The sequence below is a fragment of the Rissa tridactyla genome, chromosome 2 (assembly GCF_028500815.1).
Source record: "Rissa tridactyla isolate bRisTri1 chromosome 2, bRisTri1.patW.cur.20221130, whole genome shotgun sequence".
NCBI classification, from domain to species: Eukaryota; Metazoa; Chordata; class Aves; order Charadriiformes; family Laridae; genus Rissa; species Rissa tridactyla.
In genome coordinates this window covers 84,347,166-84,366,001 of record NC_071467.1, presented here as the reverse complement: position 1 = coordinate 84,366,001, position 18,836 = coordinate 84,347,166, and the positions used below count along the sequence as shown (strand labels likewise).

The 18,836-nt window shown below is 38.6% G+C and overlaps 1 protein-coding gene across 1 annotated transcript in view; it reads left to right on the top strand.

Annotated features, from left to right (window-relative positions):
* CDH12 (cadherin 12) overlaps positions 1-18,836 on the top strand; it is a 225,394-nt gene that overhangs the window by 96,506 nt on the left and 110,052 nt on the right. Inside the window, exon 3 of the mRNA XM_054191248.1 lies at positions 4,001-4,295. Within this exon, the coding sequence (XP_054047223.1) occupies positions 4,001-4,295 (295 nt within the window). The remainder of the gene's footprint in view (positions 1-4,000; positions 4,296-18,836) is intronic.

Below are 18,836 nucleotides of genomic sequence, written 5' to 3'. Positions count from 1 at the left end.
GTCTGTGAATTTACAAATTTGACTTTCCAAATCGTTGTAAGTTCATTAATGCAAACCATTGAAGTTTTTATAAAAGAGAAGATGTATAGTTGAGGATCAGATGCATAGGATACTGAGGAGCAAACCAGCACCAAGGAGCAAATACTTCTGATCCACACTGCTACCATGTTGAATTTAGCTAGGGGTATACCGCACTTCTTGAAGTACATTAGCTAATGCATTTCTTGATCTTTCACGTGGTTTCATATGTAATATCAAATGATTTGTGCAGGTGTATGAATTCTTGAAGTGACATGGAGTTAATAACACCGAGTTAAGTCAGTGAGATCTTAATTTATTGCTAAAATACGAATAATCATACTGCTCGTTAGGAATTGGACATAACTATCTGAAGAACTGAATAAATAATTTCTCCCAGATGTGCTTGTAGTGAGTTGTTACCAACTTTTTCATCCTCTCTAAAGCAAACTAGCTTTCAGCTAGTTTTAGGCTGAAGCAGATTGCTAGATCACATGGACTTGTAGACTGATTCAGTCTGGCATCTGGTCTTGGATATGATTCAAGAACACTGTCATAGTTTCTGCATAGATTTACACAATGTATTTCACAATACTCTCCATCTTGTAATTCATACTTGATTTTTTTATCAGTCATTTCCTTTGCCATATATGTTATTGTTTGCACACATTAGCAAGAATCGTGGGATGATATGTCTTTATCTGCCACCACAGAAAAATATTCATGATTTTCAGCACTAACAGAGTTTGCTGCAAGAAATCACTAATTTTACACTTGGGGCAGATTTACCCAAAGATCTGACACTAAACTCTGTGTTACTTAGGTAGTGAGAATAACAACGTAGATTTGAGCAAAAGTAGAAATGATTCCCTCACTTTTCCAAACCTTTGTGGCATTTTTAGTATTCAGGATTTGCAGAGAAAACATAACGGTAAGAAAAATCCATGTCAATACAATATTTTGTACCACCTTGTTGCAGTAAATTCAAGTAATTCTGAAATGTAAACACATTGAGGGAATTTTGTTAAGACTTGAGCACTTTTTCTCTTTCCCTGTAGTTTTGCTCAAATAGCAGAAGAGCAAAAATTAGAAAATAAGTACAAGCAAGAAGGAGAAATGGGATACAAAACCAAAACGACTGCTGGACACAGTGTCAGAAAAGCTAGTCTCTCATAAATCTTCTGTAAGTTTTTCGGCACAAAAAATAAATGTCTTTTCTTCCAGTGCAATACAGCTTGTAACACATAAATCAAAGACACACTAGCAAGCACTTATTCTTTAGCCTAAACTGCTTTCTGAAAAATTTCAGGCATTGAAAGTCAGGATTATTTTCTAGTGTTGTGCAAGTCTCTCTGTCCTTGCATCTGAATCTCACTATTGTGTGCCTTTTATTGTTGGAGAATTTAGTTCATTTTAAATTCAATCAATCAGCTATTCCCCTACAGTAATTAGACACTTTGTAATGTTGAATTGCCCCACAAATTGCATAGCTCAATGTGGGTTACAAATAAGCACGCATTTGCACATTGTCCAGCAATGACATCTAAGAAGCCTATATCGAAATCATCAGATTAGCATGATTTGATGAACAAATGCAATGTGACAGATCCCAGCTAATGCAAAGCAATACAGCTCTGCTTGAATCAATGGAATAGTTCCTAGGTTATACTAGCTGAGGGATATTTGTGAAGCACAGTAAACACATCTATAACTGTATAATTGCTAATGCTGCCAGTTACAAAGCTTTTTTTGCTCCAATCCAGTTGAAAAAAGCTATGTTTATGCTTGTCTTTGTATTTCACTCTTTCTCTTAATAGCCCTTGTTTTGCTTTTTTCTCGTTATATTTTTTAACTTTTTACCCAGCTAGGGGAAGCAACCATAATTATTTCTCTCTAGTATAATCCAGGTGCTCGGATAACACATGCAGTTCAGCCTGATTTGTTACTAGTTGAACATGAACCCCTCGACTGGCAATCAGAAAAACACTCAGCCACCTCAGCTTTAGTGCCACATCTGATGACAGGAGATGGGAATAGAGACAATATTCTTGGCATGCTTCCCTGTTTACAAATCCCTGCTTCAAGCCCACGTTCTTTTGCTCTGTGGTATTCTTGCTTCCAGGAGTATGGAACAAGATAGACTTCACAATAAAGCCCAGACATACTTTATTTAATACAGGGACACAAGTAAGAAAATTGTGCAGTTCCCTCTGTAAAGTTCTAATGTTTTTTTCTTTGAGCTTTCTCATAATCTTTTTGATTTTTTTTTTTCATTCCATGTGTGTCTGTAAGCCTCTATATGGTAATGGAAGGAAAATACTAAGTTTTAACTGAGCAAGGTATAATGGAACAGCAGGAAGCTCGTGAGCCACTTAAATTAAAATGATGAGGAAGAAATAGTCATTAATTATCTCAGGTTGCATTATCTTTTCATTTTGCAAGCAAGGAAATATTTAACACCCCAGGAGGAAAAGAATTAACTTCCTTTGAATCTTTCCACAGTGAACCAATGCTCAAGAAGCAAAATGCTTTACTTCGAACTGGAGAGATAATTTTAAATCACAGGCAGGGGGCAGCTAGATGAAAGATCAGAATCTAGTACATTCACTGAGCAGGAATGATGAGATGAAAAAGTAGACAAAGAAGAGACTATGTTCATGTTCTCTCTATCCCACAAACCATGACCTCTTCCACAGTTACAAGGACCTATTTTCAATTTCAAGGCAATAGCTATAAATGTTAATAATTGCCTTTACCTCTTTCTTTGTAGCTTAGCTTCTTGCCCCATTACCAAAACCATTTAGTTTCTCAGTAATTCATTTTCTACATAATCTCCTTTCATGTCCCATGTTTCCTCTATTGTGTTTCACCTTGGGCAGTACATCATGTAAATAAAGCCTATATCCATAATCGTTTTACTGTACTGCTTAAGGGAATTCACTCTTGAAGACTCCATTCCAATCCGTGTCCATTATAGCAGATCTCTTTAGCCCTCATTAGATGGGACAAGCAGGCAAATTTTTTAAAAGTTATTTCAGCATCAGTGATGTAACCTTGAGTATCTATTCAGAACTTTTAGAGGTATTTAAAGGATGAGTATGAAACAGATAAAGGCATCTGAGAAAGAAGTTCATCATACTGTATTTCGTTTTCAAAAATCCTTGCATTTGAAATGGTATTTAAGGCCACATTATGGTAGTATAGACACAGACCAAACGGACAAAAACTTGTATTCAAGTATTTTTTTCAAATTAGAAATAGAGATTTAACATGCTAACAGCCTGGAAAATGTATGTATTGGTATTTAAGGCAGAATCAATTGAGTTAAGGCAGAAATGATTGAATTCTGTATTCTTCCAACGAGCAAGACAACTCCTAGCTCCACACTGTCTGCAGTGTGACTGTCTCAGAAAGGACAGAAACAAACGATCAAATATTTGTGTAAAAGAGGTAGTACTTTCAGTTCTGTTTAGCATGTACCATAATTAAGAGGTATATATTGTCTTTTTTTAACCAGGTTTGTCTTTGAGTTTGGGTTTAGGATTCTGTCAAGCTTTTGTGTGTAAAATGAAAATTAGATAGTTCTCTTCTACTTCTCTGGAATCCAAACGCCTGTGCAAGCTTTTGGTACTCTCTCATGTCATCTCATGTTTGATGTGGTTATTGGTGGTTTTCCATCCTTAGTCTTAAATTTCAAGCCCTGCTTCATTGCAGTTTTAGTAGTGAACAGTATTCATGGGAAAAAGCAGGTAGAATTTTGAAATTATCTCTGTGCTGGGTACTAGCTGGAGGTAAAAATATTACATAACAATGTTACCCACATTTTTTCCGAGCACTTAGAGGCAGTTAAGGAGTTATGAAATTGGTTCCTCTGGTACATTAAGACAAATAAATAAAAATAATAATTGCCTTCAAGCTTAGAAAAAGCCACTAATGTTCTTTTCCTCCTTCTTTTTTTCTTTTTTTTTTTTTAATTCTCAAGCTCCATTCTGACTTGGACAAGGGAGTGGGCACTGTTAAATATACACTTTCAGGAGATGGTGCCGGCACGGTTTTTACCATTGATGAGACCACAGGAGACATTCATGCCATAAGGAGCCTAGATCGAGAAGAAAAACCTTTCTACACACTCCGGGCTCAGGCTGTGGATGTTGACACCAAGAAACCACTAGAGCCGGAATCAGAATTCATCATCAAAGTGCAGGACATTAATGATAATGAGCCAAAGTTCCTGGATGGACCTTATGTTGCCAGTGTCCCAGAAATGTCTCCAGTGGGTGAGTAAGAAGCTTTAAACACTTGATAACTAATTGCATATTACTTAATTGTCTCAACGTGCATTTCCTGCTGAGGAAAGGAAGAGAAAGCTGAAATGAAAATATAACTTCTAAAACTCATTATTAGAAATGTCTCGCTCTGTGCTTAGAAATGTACAGATTACAGTTTTGTTTTAGCTTTATTTGCTTATTTAGAAACTCATTCTCCTGCAAAATGAGTGCTTGTGACTTTAAGTCTCTGAGGATGGGAGGAGAAAAAAAAAATTATGTACAAGACAGGTGTGCTAAGGTCCAGGGGTTCTGAGGACCCTCAAGCCTGTTATTTCACAGGATGAAGTGCGTTCCCCATGCTTTCTAGTTAACGTTGACTGTTTGCTGTACAGAATTAGGTGGTACAACAGCATCTTGCCAATTACTGTTCTTGTCTTTGTGGCTGTTAAATAGCATTTGCATGATCTCCTAATTATAAATAAGGGAACAATTCTTTATCCAAGTCCTTCTGCACTGTGGGTGCTGAAAATAGCACTTGCCCTCACCTGGCTCTCCACAATGCAAGAACGGGAGTCAAGAGAGGCCCATCAAGACTGGCTTAAGGTCTCAAAAATCTAATGCCCAAGAAAATATTGAGTGCTTTGGATTTGTAATTCAAAAAAAAGAGAAGACTGACTGGAAACATGGTAAGTTTTCAAAAAGCTAGTATACAAGGGACACAATAATTTTCTCTCCAACGAAAATGGACTCTAGCAAGGATACTGAAGCACTGGAATAGGTTTTTGTTTGAAGAATTTTCACAACACAACAGGCGGTTGCCAGGAAAGACATAAAGAGCATTGATCCTGCTTTGGAGCAGGAGAATAGACTAAATGGGCCCGTCGGGTCTCTGCCTGGTGGCTGATTCTGCAGTGGTTCTGAGGAGTGTGTGCAACACAAGCACACCGCTTGTGCCCTGCTGCCAGATGGTGCTTCGGGCTTCCCTGCGGGCACCAGAAATGAATTCATTCTGGGCTGGGAGGCCCTTAACTTCCCAGTGCTAGTTTCATCTTATTGCCATTTTCTCTCCTGAGTTGTCTTTTCCCAGTGCTTCACAAGCCAGTACTAGTAGTTTAATGCTCCCTGTAGTTGCTAACAGTTGCAGAAGTTTTCTGACTCTGAAACATGCAGGGGGATACTGTTGCTCATTCAGCTATGCAGCTCAGATGGTGATGTTTTGAAAGACAATCTGGGAGGCAACTAGCTGTCTACACAAGTTGCTATATGGAATTAATGAGGTAGTATTTTAAATTTTTTGATAAAGAGTGGTAGAATATAGTAAAATGTGATTTGAGTAGACATATGGAGATGATCACATTGGTCTCATACACGTGTAGAGACAAGTTCACTGTAGTCATCTATAGAGGTGCATCTATAGATTCACTATATAGGTGCACTATTGTTGTTGAGATGTAACTGAGTATGCTGTGTCATGCATACCGCATTTTAAAATAAATGCTTTTAAATTTATTGTCCTTTGGAAAAACAGCCGAAGATGCCATGACAAAAATGCATCCTCCTCATCTTCACTTCATTCAGTCACATTCACTACTTCTAGAAGATTTATTCATAACAGTTTTTATTTTCCTCTATAAAAAAAAAAAAGATGGATGAAAATTGATCAGAAAAGACAAGGCAAGGCAATAGTGCCCTAAGTGGAGGCCTAAACTGCAATTAGCGGTTACTAAAGCAGATAACAGTTTTTGCTGTTGGGTTGTCTTGCAGCAAAAATATCCAAAATTGCCTTCTGTCGTCTGCAATGTGCCAGCAGATTGTGCCTTCTCCGATGTAGGTCTCTCCTCTCTCTTGCTCTCTTTTATCCATGCTTTTGCTACCTTATGCAAGCATAGATTTCTCAGAGGATCTAAAACTACTGTTCCCTATCATCAGTACCATTTAGTTGCACCTACAGAGATGCCTAGACCTTCCACTGCCTGAAGCTGACATTGAAAATCACTTTGATTTTTTAGCTGGTGCAGCATATGGTTGTCTTGGCTTCGGCAAAAACCCTGATGAACTCTTCCTCTTATCTGTTTTTTTGCACTTTCATTTTCTAGTTGCCAGTTTTCAATTCCCAAATGTCCTAAACTTCACTTACTATATTTTTGCAACACTATTTATTACGAACTGCACCCAGGCACGCTGTTTGCATTGTGAGAAATGCACTGCAACATGACTTTTTTTCCCGCTTACTAGTCGTTTCTATAAGCCTGACAAGGCTGTTGCGTGACACTCGTATCCAAAGGTTTACTCAGTTTGGTAGTTTATCCTAAGGTTATTGGTAATAATAAGCAAAATGTGGATGCCAGAGTTCATGTTGAAAGGGGAATAGAGGGGTAGAGAAGTAGCTAATAAAATCCTGAAAACTTTAAACTCAATATAAACACACAGTATATACTCCATTTGGACAGTGAAATAAAGCAAATTGTATAAAACACCCTTGAGGTACCACAGTCCGCAGCCATAAGAGAGGATTGTGTGGGGCTGGGAAATGTTGGGAAGAAAAGTGTCCTTCAGACCCTTTACACGCATTTTAGAAATTTTCATGGCTGCACTGTTTTCAGTTTTATAACATCTCTGACCTTTGTACTAATTGCCGTCACGGAAGCTTTGTTGGCTGAAAAAATGCCGTAACGTTCATCCCCGGATTCAGAGTTCCGGTCACAGCGTTATAATAAAATTGCATGTCAACTTGATCTTGGACCTTGGTGATTTTTTTCCTGTAAAAGGTACAAAAAGGTGGAAATTTGTACGATTCTCAATACCTGGTTTTATGCACATATATATGATTTAGACATATCTGTCATATCCCAGTTTTCCATGGTAGATTTTCTAAGAACGTTTTTGTGCTCTTTTCCGTGCACGTTTTAGGTGGAAATTTATTTTTTTCCATTCAAATTCACTTTGAGGTTACGTTAAAGTTTCTTCTACAGTTTTTGTACACTGGGGTTTGTTTGATTTTCCCTCTAATCAATACCACTCCTTAAAAACGATTATGGTAGTGCATGTCTTTTAGCCTTCTCTGAAGAAGAGATAATTTTAGGTTTGCCATTTTTACTTGGTGGTGTGTTCCTTACTGGGAGCCAAATTCTTGCATACGCTTTTTGCTAAGAAAAAAATGTCAGCAGGATGTTTACTGTGTTCTAAAACTCTAATTTAAGCCCGCTACAAACTAGGACGCCTGCCTGTTTTATGTCAAAGGCTTGAATGGCCAGCTAGCCTCTGGCCAGCTAGCGTACGTGCACTGTGCTCTGCTCATGTACGCTGGAGAGGACAGTCGACCACACATTTAAACAAAACAGATCCTCTCTTGAAAAGCCCCTTGGTTATCGAGTGGTGTAACACGCAGGCTACGGTACCCATCTATGACTTCCATTATTCCTGATACTTTTTAAAGTGTGCGTAGTTTCTGTATTGCTGTGGAAGGATGTTGGTACCTCCAAAGCTGACAGGGTGATGTTCACATAATAAACAGGGTGCAGAAAACTTTATGGTGAAGAATTTATTTTGGGAAGGACAATGACGTGAAATTCCCTGCAGAGAAACTCAGCAGATGAAGTCAGATTACAATGCAGAACTAGTATTTTAAGAACAGAGATTGCTATTCTGTTATCCTGTGCCTAATGAGAGACATGTAAGAGCTTAAGGGCTGGACTCGTAATGTATTTTTCTGATATGGCATTGGTTTTATCAATATCTTTATTTGAAAATATTGTCTTCATTTAATAAGAGTTCCAAAATGTAGAACGAACCCAGAATTTATGTATGAAGACTGAAAACGGGGTTGTAATTTCCCCATTTGTAAGTTAGTATTAGCAAAATGTGTTGTTCTTAAGTATCGTTTAATCAACTCTGTTGTTGCTTCTGGCAGCTGTGCCAGCTTTTGTTGCAATATAGCTCACGTAAACATGCAAATATATGGTGAGTTTAAACCAAGGTTCTTCCCTTATTAAAGCTATTAGTCCAGATGACTGAGAGTAGGGACATACCAGCGTTAAACACACATTCAAGGAAAGATCTTATTATATATTTTTATACATTTATACATAAAAATGTGCACAGAAATGCATCTGCATCTCTCATACAATTCTTTTACTGACTGTGCTGATTTTAACTGCTCATATGTATTACATGTGACACATTTGTAACCTCCACTGTCACAGTCTCCTAATTGTTCCTCTGTGCTTATAGACAGACCAGCAAGGGCTGTACTAAACCCATCAATTCCATAACATACAGATTCCATACGTACTTTCCTAGGCAATTTCCTTTCATACCTTTCCACTAGATTGACTCTTTATTGCTTAGGGGGGCTCTAAAAACTCCAGATCACCGTGGCAATTATTCTGCCTTTTTGGTTATTAATTAATGAGTAATGGAATGTGTTCACATTAAATAGCTGTATTACTGATTAGGTTTGAATATTCTATTTGAAACTGCCTCAGTTGTAACACTACGTTGTAACACTAAAATGGTCAATGATACTAGAAAGTTGATATCAGGTTATTTTTACTGTGTATCCTCCGTGGTGCAAGACAGCTACTTGAAGAGTGTTATGGATTTGCTTCCCATGTTACTGACAGCCTAAAAATCATCTCTATAAATTTTCTGGCAGTTTTCCATATGAAGTGAATATTTAATTGGCTTATATTTAAACATTGGCTTGTACTTATACATTGACTTGTATTTATACATTGACAAAAGCTTATTTTTATATATATATATATACACACACACACACACATTCACAAATGTAACGTATGTTTAATATGTCCATCTATGTAGTTTTATGTGAAAGGATTAAAACGTGTAGAAAGCTAACCTGATGAACTGGTGGGCAGGAACCTGCGCTCCGATTGGGCATAGCTTAGTACCGTGTGCTGGAGTTTAGCCTGAAGTTTACACTGAGCAGAGGCTGGGGAGGGAAGGATTATAAAGCATTGGAGCAAATACTGAGCGATCCCTCCCTTGATATAGATTCCTAGCTTCTGGCGACATATTTTTAAGGAGTTCCAAAAGTGTACGCGGGCTGTTGCGGAAGATAATACTTTAGGAATCCGTAGAGGCCAGAGATATTTTTGAATCATATTACGCATGCTCCTGGAGAGATAACTGGCAATGTAATCTGTCAGGCCCTGGCTGCAGTTCCTCCATCTCTACCCTGGTCTCCATGCTTTTTTCTGGTGTTATCAAGTCCTTAGAGACAATGATGGGAATTGGATGTTGTATTCAAGATACAAATATCTTGAATAGTCTTGTTTATTCCCTTTTCCTTATCTAATCATTCCCGTCAGTCATTTTCCCTTTTTTGTCCACTGTTGATCATTGAGATTAAAACTTTGGAGGATTTTCCACAGTGATCCCATGGTCAAGAGTTAATAGGTAACCGAGCTACAGCCCACCTCTGTGAAAATACTGATAGGGTATTTTTTTCCCATGCCTCTTACTTTGTATTTCTCAGTGTGAAATCCCCTATCCTCAGTTACTTGTTATGTTAAGATTCCCCTGTAACACTTTGCAGCCAAGCTTTCATTTTGTCAAGCTGTCACCTGCTTATATATTCTCTTTTACTGGCAACCTATGAGTTCAGATCCAAGTGAGATGCCAGTGGAAACCCACCTCTTATATAGACTGGCAATTTATTCCTACCATTTGATTTCTATTTTTATTTGGATGTTATCTTAGAAAAGGCTGTTCTCTCTTAATCTATTTTTGGGGGGGTTTGGTTTGGTTTGGTTTGGTTTTTTTAAGAACATTTGCTTAGGAACCTTGCTGAAAGCTCTTTTGAAATATAGATACTGTTTATCTATGCAAGTAATCTAGAGCTATATACTCACTGATTCACCCAATGGTTTTAACAGGTTTTGTGAAGGATGGCTTTCCTTCACAAAACTGTATTGACTCTCCCCTCTTACAGGGTCATAGCCACATGTCCTCTAATCTGGTACTTTATTACAGAGTGTACAAATTTGTCCATTGCCTGGGTCAGACCCAGTGCCCTAGGTCATACAGACCACTTTTCAGAAAAATTCATGTCCCGTCACTGCCTTTCAGTTCTTTATCCTGGGGCTATCTCAGGTGGGAGTTTACCCATCACAATTAATGTTTCAGCGGTTTCTCACTTAGAAATGCTTTCTTAAGTATGGATCTTTGGGTTTTGATTCTTTTTTTTTTTTTGGTTGTAAAAAGAAATAGGCACTGCACTGATCATCAGACTAGGTTTTAGAGCCACTAGAGGGAAAGGTTAGTTTTAAGTGAGAAGCCAAAGGAAAGGCAGGTTATGTCTGCTTAGCATTTTGTCAAAGAGTGTTTTCCCATGTATAAGGGGCATTGCACAAAAATACAAAACAAAACAAAACAAAACAAAAAATTTAAAAAAACCACTGAGATGTTGAGAGAAAATTACAAGGCAGTAAATGCTTTTGAAACAAAAGTGTTTCTTGACACGATGATAGATCACTAGGCAACCTAGGCAGCTTCAGCCACTGTGAGAAACCTTACATATAGAAAACCCTTTTAGATCAAAAGGGAGAAAGAAAACAATGCAGAGAATCAAGGCTTGCTTGGTTAAAGAATTGTGGCTATTGTCATACTCACTGCGACTTCCATTTCATACACCCTGTCTCTTGAAAATTGTCAGCAAAACAAGAAAATTTGGCAGATACTGTTAGCTGGGAGAATCTATGTGAAATGAAAGCTGTGACAGACAGGACCCTAAAAACATGCACACAGCGAAATGGCTGAGGAGCCTTTGCTGTTAAAAAAGTGAGATGCTGGATAAATGTTTTCTGCTAGCTGGTTTCACAGTCCCAAAATGTTAGTGTCAGTGCCAGTGCCGAATTCATGCAAAGCATTTGAGTCTTACTTCATGTATATCCAGGCCTACTTTATTGTGTTCAGCAGGAAGTGGTCAAAGTTAAAAACTCCTGTCACAGCAGATAAAACCATTATGTTCCTATCCACACTCTGACTTTAGTCCAGCTCAGTAGCATAAATCAAGTATCATTTTATATTTCATCACAACCAAGTCTCTTGATGCAGACCCCTCTGTTAGGTTAACCAATACTTTCGTTATTAAAATTAATCTATTTGGGTTTGCTCCAAATGCAAATGTTGGTCATTTAAGTGGTGCTGAATAATAATTAAAGTTTTAATTCTTTTGGCATATATTGGCCAATGGTTTGGGTCAGAAGGGGCCTTAAAGTTCATCTAGTTCCAACCCCCCTGCCATGGGCAGGGACACCTCCCACTAGACCAGGCTGCTCAAAGCCCCATCCAGCCTGGCCTTGAACACTTCCAGGGATGGGGCATCCACAGCTTCCCTGGGCAACCTGTTCCAGTGCCTCACCACCCTCACAGTAAAGAATTTCTTCCTAATATCTAATGTAAATCTCCCCTCTTTCAGTTTAAAACCATTGCCCCTTGTCCTATCGCCCCCGTTAGGTATTATTTTTTTGTCAATGATACTATTGCTGAGGGAATGGTATTGGCATGTCTTAGTGTAGTATTGAGAGATGTAGGAATTGTTTTTATACAGGCGCATAGCATCTCTAAGCATAAAACATTCTGTATTGATGGTTGTTTTAGTAGCCACTGATCAGCTGTAAATGTTAAAAATTCACAAGAAGTTGCTTTTTCCTTACCACAAAATGACTCTGAACATTAAATATCTTTTCAGCAAGAGTTGTTCTTTTGGCCACCAAGTGGTTTTAAACATTAAACATATTTTAAAAGTATTACTGCTCTCAGCCACTGGGTGACTGTAAACATTAAATATGTTTTATAAAAGCTGCTTTTCAAGCTCCTGCCTGCATGGCTATGAACATCATTTTTCTTTAAACTTGCTTTCCAGCCACTGAGCTATTTTTTTCTTATAAGCTCAGTTCTATTTATAATTTTTCACAGACGAAACAAGTGCAAGGTTTCACTGGCACAAGGCAGCTCTTCGTTTATGACAAGTAATCGTGTCCTAGCCATCTTCTCATAAAGACACTGCAGGTAATGAGGCCAAAATTAAAATGGAATTTTACAGATATTTTGCATGGACAGTGTGTGCATATCTAGGGTCCTTCTCCCCCATTTTTGTGTATAATTCTGCAGTAAACCAAAATAATAAAAGCAGACATGAGTGATATTTTATACTAAGATAACTGGTCTAAGAAGTCAGTTACTGTTGGATTCTGTAAATCAATCAAGTCATCATCAACCCTAGAGGAGGACAAAACAGAAGGCAAAATAGTCACAAGATTGCTAAGCAAGTGGGAGTCACTAAACCAAATATGATTAAGGGCCTTAATTCTGTGTGCAGAAATAACTCCATGTGGCAAATTAGATGTAATCCTAGGAAGGCCTGGAGGGATAAGAAAAGTGTTCATGAGAATCTGGCTTAACAAGAGCTAAGAGAAAAAAATCACCGATCACAAATATTCTGTTAAGGACAAATTATTCTGTTTAGAGAATCCCAAAAGGCTTAGAGTCTACAGCAAAGACATGGCAGGTAAAAATAATACCTTAGGGGGGAAAAAATCTACATAAAACAGAGGTCTAAATGTATCTACAGAATAAGGAACAGCACATACTGGAGTATCTTAAGTGGCACGTCAGCCAATTAGTAAGTGTAATGGTCTGTCGACCTTGGATTTAATGAATCCTAGATGCTAAACATTTCTCGTTATTTGTTGTAAGGAACGGCATAGATGGGCAATCCAGCCCAATGTCTATCCCATACATTGTAGGTCTTCCTAACTAAGGAACCATTAAAGATCTTATGGGAACATGAGCCTGGTGTCCCTCCAGCCTTTAATCAAGACAGGTCCCAACAGACCTGATTGAAACCTTTCCACAAAAGCCATTTTTGCTAAGTTTCTGTAGAACTGAAAGGTGCAAACATGTAATACTGTCAAAACTTGTTATGAAAAACCAGATGGCTGTCTGATGAGTCATCCCCCAGGTTAACTGGTGACTGACAAATTAAACAGGCGGTTCCCAAATTAGTAGAGAAGCATTCTTTATATCAACCTGACAAGCCAAGCACTGGCTGGCTGGGAACCCGTAGGCCATGCAGCCTTCTCTGGAGCTGGGAACCTGGCAGGTTTTTCTGTTCCCTGATTTCTCTGCCATACAGTTGATGACAAGGCAAGTTGCCATGCTTCCCAGACAAGCTAGTCAGCCTGCAAACTGAACTGGTCATAACTACATAGGAAGAAGATCAATGGAAATGAAACAAACTGTCCTCTTTGCTAAAAACTCAGCAGTGCTGATGTTGTTCTCTGGAGTTTTTCTGGAGTGAAGCAGGATGAAGTGAAAGGCCAAAACTATCTGAAATGTCCCAGTAGAGCAATATTCCACTGTCTAGACATCCTTACTTGCCAGTTATGGGGACCTTTTGTGCAGAAGCCAGCAGTAAAAGTGAAATCATTGAGGGTTAGAGAGGAGAAGACTGGATATAGAGATGGGTGCTGATTTCAGGCAGATGTGAAAGTAAAGAATGATAGAAAAGGAAGGGAGAAAGCTTTATAAACTCTACAGATACAAGCGTCCTTCAGCAAGCACTGCCTGACACACCAACATGCACCAGTTGTCGACAGAGAATGTTGCAGAGGCCCACAGAGGTGTAATTTCAACTAACCACTAACCACTTGCATCTTGGTACGCAATTGTTTACAACTGATTATTTTCACTGGAAATAATTGGTTGACTGCTAGTCATCCCATTGAGGCTAGCATGATGTTTTGAGGATAGAGATTCTAACTGGTAAAGGATAATATACATCCAGTAGTCAATCCAGTAATAACCAGGATAGGACATCTACAGCTGGAGAGAATCTCAGTCACATCCTTCATCTTCCATCTGTGTTTATTGCTGTTAGTACAGCAAGCATCAGTTTTATCATTTGTTCTAATCTAAAGGAGTATCCTAACTTATTTGAAGCGTAAGATAATTATATAGCTAGGTTTCCTGTATTGTAGGAATATCACCTTAGAAGCCTGTCTATCCTCCTGTCTCTGTAAATGGCCAGAAGTAGAGGTTAGAAGAAAGTTAAACACACATTTAGGTAGATTATCATGTAACAGTCTATCTGGAGGTAGGTTTTATCCAAGCACACCTTATTTACTTATTTTTTAACTCTGTTGGTAGAGTTCACAATCATATCAAATACTTCTCTAATCCCCATTTTGTTAGGTCTAGTGACCGTACATTCTTGAAATCGATCATGTCATTCTACAAAGCATTTCCTTTTCCTAGTTTTAACATTTTTTGAATTTCAGTCTGGAAGATAAAAGGTGAATAGGAACAGATAATTTAGCTTCTGTATAGTCCTAACTACTGTATACATCTGTATCATGTCCTGTCTATTTGTCTCATTTCTAAATTAAACAGATGAAATCTTTAAAGCCCTATGTGGAAAACTTTTCATGTCTCAAACACTTTCACTGCTTGCCTCTAAGGCCCCTCTATTTCTGCTGTCCTTTTAACGATAGGGCAACAGTAATCAATATTTTCAACAGTCTTGAGAGAATTCAGATTAGAAAGATGCCTGAAGGGCAGGTTCAAGTGCTCAAGCCTGCAATTTATGGTCTTGCAAGAAATGATACAGACACAGATGCTCAAATTATCAGCCCCACTTGCTACTTATTTGGTTCAGTAGCTCCAAATTCATCCACTTTTTCTTGCTGCCTTCACTCCGTATCACCTCATGCCTGAACACAAACCAAACCCTGCCAGACAGTTTTCAGCAGATGCTTGATAGTCCTGGGATTCTTTCATGGCTCTTGCATGTGATTCTGAATGAATCCTCTGTTCACAGATTTTAAGTCCTAAACCAATATTAATCACTGAGCATAATCCAGTGAGACATAGCACCTCGCTGTTCAAACAGCAGATGATCCTGTGTGCCTTCAAAAGATCATCCAGTTGCTAATACAATGCGGGGCCGGGGGGGGGAAGTTTTCCTCTCATTGAGTAGAAAAAATAGCTTTACTATGATATATTAAAGAGCTGCATTTGATAGTTTTATTTGCAATACTGGTGGGGGCATAAGGAGAGGAACTGTTAACATTTGTGGAGGGGACACAGTGCCTGAACATATGTAAATTGCCGCTTTTATTTGCCACAACCCAGATTCAAACACTGGTGTATTAGGAATTGCTCCAACATAAAATAAGGGATAATCAGTTCCTACATCAGCTTTTCTTTGTAACAAATAAACAAAATCAAGTTCTAGCTTTTCCTTCTGAAGAAAACCTTTCATAAATGACCTGAAAGGTGTCAAGATGTCAGACTGCCTGCCTGAATCAAAAGATGACAGCAAGGCATCAGCTCCTTAAATTCCAAAATCCATAAGAAGCTGATAATTGAACTGGCAAGTTGTAAAGACGGAATCCTTTCTTTGAGCCACTGCACAGCAATAAGAGATCTCTGAACTGCTGATTTAAAGGAAAGATACAGGATAAGAACTGCACCAGCACATCCTACTGATTTACTGTAGAGCTGAAGTAGTGGCAGTTCGGTAATACCGATGCTGCAATCTGGGTGATTTATATTTTAGCCACCTTTATCAATTTGCTTTGGGTAGGACAAGAGGACAGTAACAGTGACGACAGGATAGGTTTTATGGCAGCATAGTACAAGGGACTTCGGGATACTAACTCACCAGCTACCTTGCAGGGATGTCCTAATAGTTCATTTCCAGTGCTACTGTTACCCGGCCTGCCTACGTTAAAGCCCACCTGAGCCTCCCTGCCCACGTTGCAAATGTGGTTTATGATTTGAGTGTTGACTTACTTGCGGACACAGTGTGTCAGTCATGTCGATACTGCTCTCATCAACAGTAGAGGTTTTAGACTTGTTAGTAGGATCTCATTACTGAATGTCATCAGCACATTCTCAGGACAGATTTGTAAAAGTAACTTGTCACTGAAAGATTTTTATAGGCATCTTGCGGGTTGGTTTTTTTTTTTCCTCGATATCACTAAGTGCAGGGCACGTAAATGGTTTTGAAAACCCTAGTCAGTCTTTAGTCTCCCAAACAGCTTTTAATAGCTTGAGCTGCACCACCAAGTTCCTCAAGCAATGCTGAGCATCCCTAATTTATAGGTACCTAAATTTTGCTGGCATACGTTGTAAATGTGAAACAAAATGTTCTGGAAATTTGTAAAGGTAGTCTGAGCAATATCTCCGGAGCCCAACCAGAACAGACACAGATCAAATTCAGCACGACTACAGTAGGTGATTTGGGGTATACCATGCAGGGTTAGAACTCCACATGGATTTATTTGTCTAATTCTACATGAAGTATCTCAGTACCTGCCTGAATCCGGAAAAAAGTAAATTTCTGTAAAATTGTTTCATGGGTGCCTAAAATGTCACCTAAGCTTGTCCCCAATCTGCTTACACACAGAACCATCTGAACTTTACACTGCTGAGCAGCTAGATGCCAATTAATGCCCAAGCGCTGTCAGAAATCATAAAGTAGATATACTTAATTCTTTGTCGGAAGTCAGTCAGTGACATTTTCAGAGTTCAGAGTTATATCCCATGCAAAATGTGGCTGGAAGAGAGGTAACATGGGTTTGATTTTGCAGTGAGGGTGGTAGAAAACTCACACAAGATGCTGCAGGCACAGTGTTAATCCTTTCCTTTTTTTAAAACCCCCTCCTCATGTTTTAACCACCAGGCCAGAGAGCCTTTCGTAGGCTCTCTCTCTTCTCCATTTTTTTGATTTGATGAATATTTAATGATCCTATATAAAACAGATCAGCTTCCTTCTTCAAGAGAGTGGTGGTCTGAGCATTCACTTAAGAGGTGGGAGGTAAGCATTCAACCACCATATAACAGAGGAGTGAGTTAAAGTAGTCTGTAGCTCATGCATCCACTGGGCATTCAGGAAGGACCATCATCTGCTTCTGCATTTTGTCAGAAGAAGGTTACTTTAAGCTGTTAACGCAGAAAAGGGTTCAAAACAGTTTTTATCACGTAAATACTTTCTGAGAGAGAAGGTATCTAGGATGCAACTTGTCTCATTGGTATTTCTTACAGACTACAGCACCATTTCCCTAACAAGCTCGCTTATTGCTAGGCATCGAAATAACACCAGGTAGAAAAAAACTGCGGCTGGGCATTTTGCAGTAGCTCTTTTTGTGATTCATGGCCTCAGTATCTCTGTGTTGTAGTTGTTGTGTATAAAAGCATTGTGTAATGTTACTTCTCTGTTTTATAGGTGTAGTCTTGAAGATGGTGAAAACTGAGAAGGAATATTCATTGCAGAGCTTGCTTCTTAATGCATATATATATTACCAGAACTGACAAACCACAGATGAGAGTGTACGTGCAAGGAAACTGGTGGAAATTCACCTTAAAAAAATAATATGTCTTTTTTAATATGTTTGTGAAGGATTCAGGAAAAAAAAATAATATCTTCCAGTATTTTGTTTTGTTTTAATTTTGAAACAGGGTTGAAAATAGAATAGCTTGAGCAATTATAAGTAGAACTCTAGTTGTTCGATTCAAATGCCAGCTATAAAAATACTCCAGTTTATCTCAGTGATTACAACGAAGGTCCGGCTGTCTGACAATGAATTTATAGCTGTGTCCTGGTTTGAGGTAAAACAGAACCAATTTTGTGTTCAGTAATTTTGCTTTTCAGCTAAGCCTCTCCTAACTAACTGAACTCCCTGAAATTAGCAGCGTATTTTTTAAGAGAGTAGTCTGCTTCCAGAGTGATAAGACCTAACTGTTTATAACTTATACCAAGGAATGGTATGCAGAAAGGCTCTTTCTTATAATTTTTACTATAGCAACTAAGGTCAGCTAGTTTTGTTATATGCCCGGTCGGAGAGTTGGAAGCAGAAAAGCGTAGAGGGGTCACACCTGTGGGGAGGAGAGGACAGGACAGGTGACCCAAAACTGACCAACAGGGTACTCCATCCCATCTGCTCCACGCTCAGTACAAAAAGTGAGGGATCAAAGGGTCAGCCCTCTTTCTTCAATGGCCGGCGTCCGAGGAGGACTTTGTCTGTTCACCTGCCTTTGATCCTGATCTGTGCGTTTCTGAATCCAGATCCAGAATCCAGTTCCTGTCCGTCACTGAGTCAAGTTTGGGACTTTCCCAGTGCCTGCCAGTGATGTGATCATCATCCTGGGAGCTTGATACGTTTTTTTATATATTGTGTGTATTTTATTATTTTCTTTTTATTATTAATATTTTCCTTAAAGTAGTCTTATTTCTTTTTAAACTCATAAGTCTCTTGTCTCTCTCATCCTTCTCTCCCTGGAAGGAGATGCTCTCCCTTCTCTGAAGGGATGTAAAAGAGAGCATCTGTCATTCATTTTAGTGGCCAGCCCAGCCCAAACCATGACACTAGCCCACATATTTATTTTGTTTATTTATTTATTTTATTTGGAATTAGGATAGAGTTTTGTTTTGCAGATCTTACCACTCTTGATCTTTGGGGAAAATCAATACCTTGGATTGTAAATTAGAAATTTCAGAGGGAAGACAAAGAGTCCCTG